Source organism: Chiloscyllium plagiosum, unplaced genomic scaffold (genome assembly GCF_004010195.1).
Source record: "Chiloscyllium plagiosum isolate BGI_BamShark_2017 unplaced genomic scaffold, ASM401019v2 scaf_10145, whole genome shotgun sequence".
Taxonomy (NCBI): Eukaryota; Metazoa; Chordata; class Chondrichthyes; order Orectolobiformes; family Hemiscylliidae; genus Chiloscyllium; species Chiloscyllium plagiosum.
This window is the reverse complement of record NW_025213979.1, coordinates 17,531-20,454: the sequence shown is the minus strand read 5'-3', so window position 1 is coordinate 20,454 and position 2,924 is coordinate 17,531. Positions and strand designations below refer to the sequence as shown.

General features: G+C 41.6%; 1 protein-coding gene across 1 annotated transcript in view; it reads left to right on the top strand.

Annotated features, from left to right (window-relative positions):
• LOC122547768 (probable G-protein coupled receptor 139) overlaps positions 1–2,905 on the top strand; it is a gene marked incomplete at its 3' end in the record, with an annotated part of 4,432 nt that extends 1,527 nt beyond the window's left edge. Inside the window, exon 2 of the mRNA XM_043686350.1 lies at positions 2,505–2,905. Coding sequence (XP_043542285.1) covers positions 2,505–2,905 — 401 coding nt within the window. The remainder of the gene's footprint in view (positions 1–2,504) is intronic.
• Between the last annotated feature and the right edge of the window lie 19 nt (positions 2,906–2,924).

Here is a 2,924-nt window from a genome sequence, read left to right as displayed (position 1 = left end):
TTAACGGTTTCATGCCAGCTGTATTCAAAAAGGCGGGGGGAGGTGTGAGCAAAGAATAACTATATCTATCGTTGAAAAAGTATTGGAATCAATTACTAAAGATGGGATAGCACTATATTTGAAAAATATTAATCTCATCCAGCAGACAGGACAGCTTTCTGAAAGTGAAATTTTGTTTGACAAATTGATTTGATTGTTTTAAGGAAGACTCAACCAGAATAGATATAGAGGGAACTGTAGATGTGTTCTACTTGACGTTTCAGAATCCCCTCAACAAGGTAGCCACCGAAGGTTCAACCATTAAATAAGATCCCCATGCCACTTATTGGAGGTCGTGCATTGTTCTGGATAGAGCATTGGCCACACGCCAAGATGTAATGATTGAGGATAAGGGTTTTTCTTGAGATTGGCGTTCTATGAACATTGGGTTCCACGGGGATCTGGGACTGCAACTCTTTACAGTACACATTAATGGCTTGAAGGAAGAAAGTGAATGCACGATGGCCAAATTTGCAGATGACCCCAAACAGAAGTGGAAAGGCAGATTATGAGAGGTACGTCAGCAGTTTACAGCGAGATATTGATGGGGATTGCGGGCAACAAGTTGGGAAATGGAGTCAAACATGCGATCAGGTGAAGATGTTCATTCTGGACAGTAGGACAAGAGACAGAGTTTTATTTCATGATAAAAAAAACTGGAGAAATCTGGAACACAAAGGGATACTTATGCATCGAACATACAAAGCTAGCACACAGGTGCAGCCGGTAATCTGGAAGGAAATGGAATGTTAAGCCTAATTTCAAGATTTGATTTGATTTATTTTAGTCGCATGTACCTGAGTACAGTAAAAAAAAAAGTTTGTTTTGCGAGCAGTACAGACAGATCATAGCAAAGAATACCATACAGATCCTGGGTGTTCATATGATCTGAAACATACAGGTTACAAATTCACAGGGATTTAACAACACAAAATCAACATTAGCAAAGTCAACATTATTTGAAGTGAGCGAGACCATTCAGCACACGAATATTCAGAAGCTTTTCTTGAATCTGTTTGTACGTGTATTCAAGTTGGAGTGTAAGAGTCGGGAAGTCTTTCTGCTATTGTACAAGGTATTGGTGAGACCAGATCAGGATTTCTGTGAGCAGTTTTGATTCTGTTATTGAAAGAAAGATAACATTTCATAAAAATCAGATCAAAGAGGGATTTTTAGGTCGATCACATATATGGAGGGAATGTACAATGACTAATGGCTAAACGCTTTGGGACTCCACTAAATGGATTTTAAAAGAACGAGAGGTGATCTCGTTTAGACATATCAGATTCTTCAGGGGCTTGTCGGGGTAAATGCTGTGAAGGTGTTTCCACTGATGGGAGAGTGCTTTAACTGTTCCTGCTTCCACCTGAAAATGGGATCAATAGTACTTTCTGATGGAAATTGTCAATCTCATCCTTGTGATCGTTGAAATTCCTGTTAACTGGTGACGGACTGTTGTGGCATTCTTCTTGTCTGTTCTATTTCGGGAGAGCCAAAAGGGCATAGTCTCAAAAGAAAGTTGTGTCAATTTCAGACTGAGGTGAGGAGGAACACTTTCTCTCCAGGGGTTGTGAGCACTGAGGGAGCTATGTAGGGAGAGTCCTTATGTATATTTAATGCTGAAGTCGACAGTTTATTGATGACAGTGGCAGACATTTTAAAAAGGCAACTTTTTTGACGGCGATTAACCAGAGAAAAGGAATGCTGGAACACATGGATTAGGAGTAGGAATAGACCAATTGGTCGTTTGAACACCTTCTGACTTTCGGGAGGATACTGGCTGATCTGAATGAGCTGCATCCTCCTGCCTGCATTCCTTGGGGGTCGACTCACTGGTGTATGCAAAATTTATCCAACTCAGGCTCATAGGCCCAGCCCTCACGACCTTTCGAGGAAGAGAATTTCACATCACCACCATTCTCTGAGAGAATACAAACTTCCTTATCTCTGTTTGAGAAGAGAAACTGCTCATCTTTAAACCCTGTCCCCTTCTTTATATCCTTCCTCTCAAGAAGAAACTCGCTCCTGGTATTTTAATTTTTGCATTCCCATCAAGGTTTTAAATGTTTCAGTGAGATCACGACATTCTTCTGGACTCATATAGGCAGAACCTTTCTTCGCAAAACTAGACTTTAATCCCTGGAATGAGACAAATGAATCCTCTCTGAGCTGCTTCAAAAGCAATAAGATGTGTTTTATTGAAACGGGAGATGAAGTGGTGCAAAGTGTTAACCACTTTTATATTATTCCTGAAATCGTCTTGCAATTACTCTAACCTTATCCCTAACCTTAAGCCAATTACGCCCAGGACAGAGACCATGGATTACAAATGAAATGTCATTGTTCTTCACAGTTGTACAAGTATATAATTACAGACAGCATCCCACAGTCTTGACTGTCAATCGCTGACAGAGTGCCTCCAGCTGGGCGTTTTGATACATTTCACGATTGGATTTTCTTTACAGCGAACCTGATGACAGTGCTGATTCTTTCCCAAGGGAAGTGCGGCCTTTCTGAAGGAGTCACTCATTACATGACTGCCATGGCAACGGGAGATCTGATGGTCCTTGTCTTCAACGTGATCGTGAGCCAGATCATCAGGGATTATTTCCCGGGATCGCTGCTGAAATACACTCCGGCCTGCCGACTCAATGTCTTCCTGCAAGGGTTCAGCATCCAACTCTCCATCTGGTTTACCATCGCCTTCACCTTTGATGGCTTTGTAGCAATTTGCTGCAATAAATTAAAGGCGTGTTATTGCACGAAAAGAACAGCCAATATCGTTATAATCATCATGAGCGCTCTTAACATCATGGTCAACATCCCCTTCCCTTTTCGCTATGAGCCCACTCACGTTCTGAACAATGTACAGTGGGGCTGCCGCA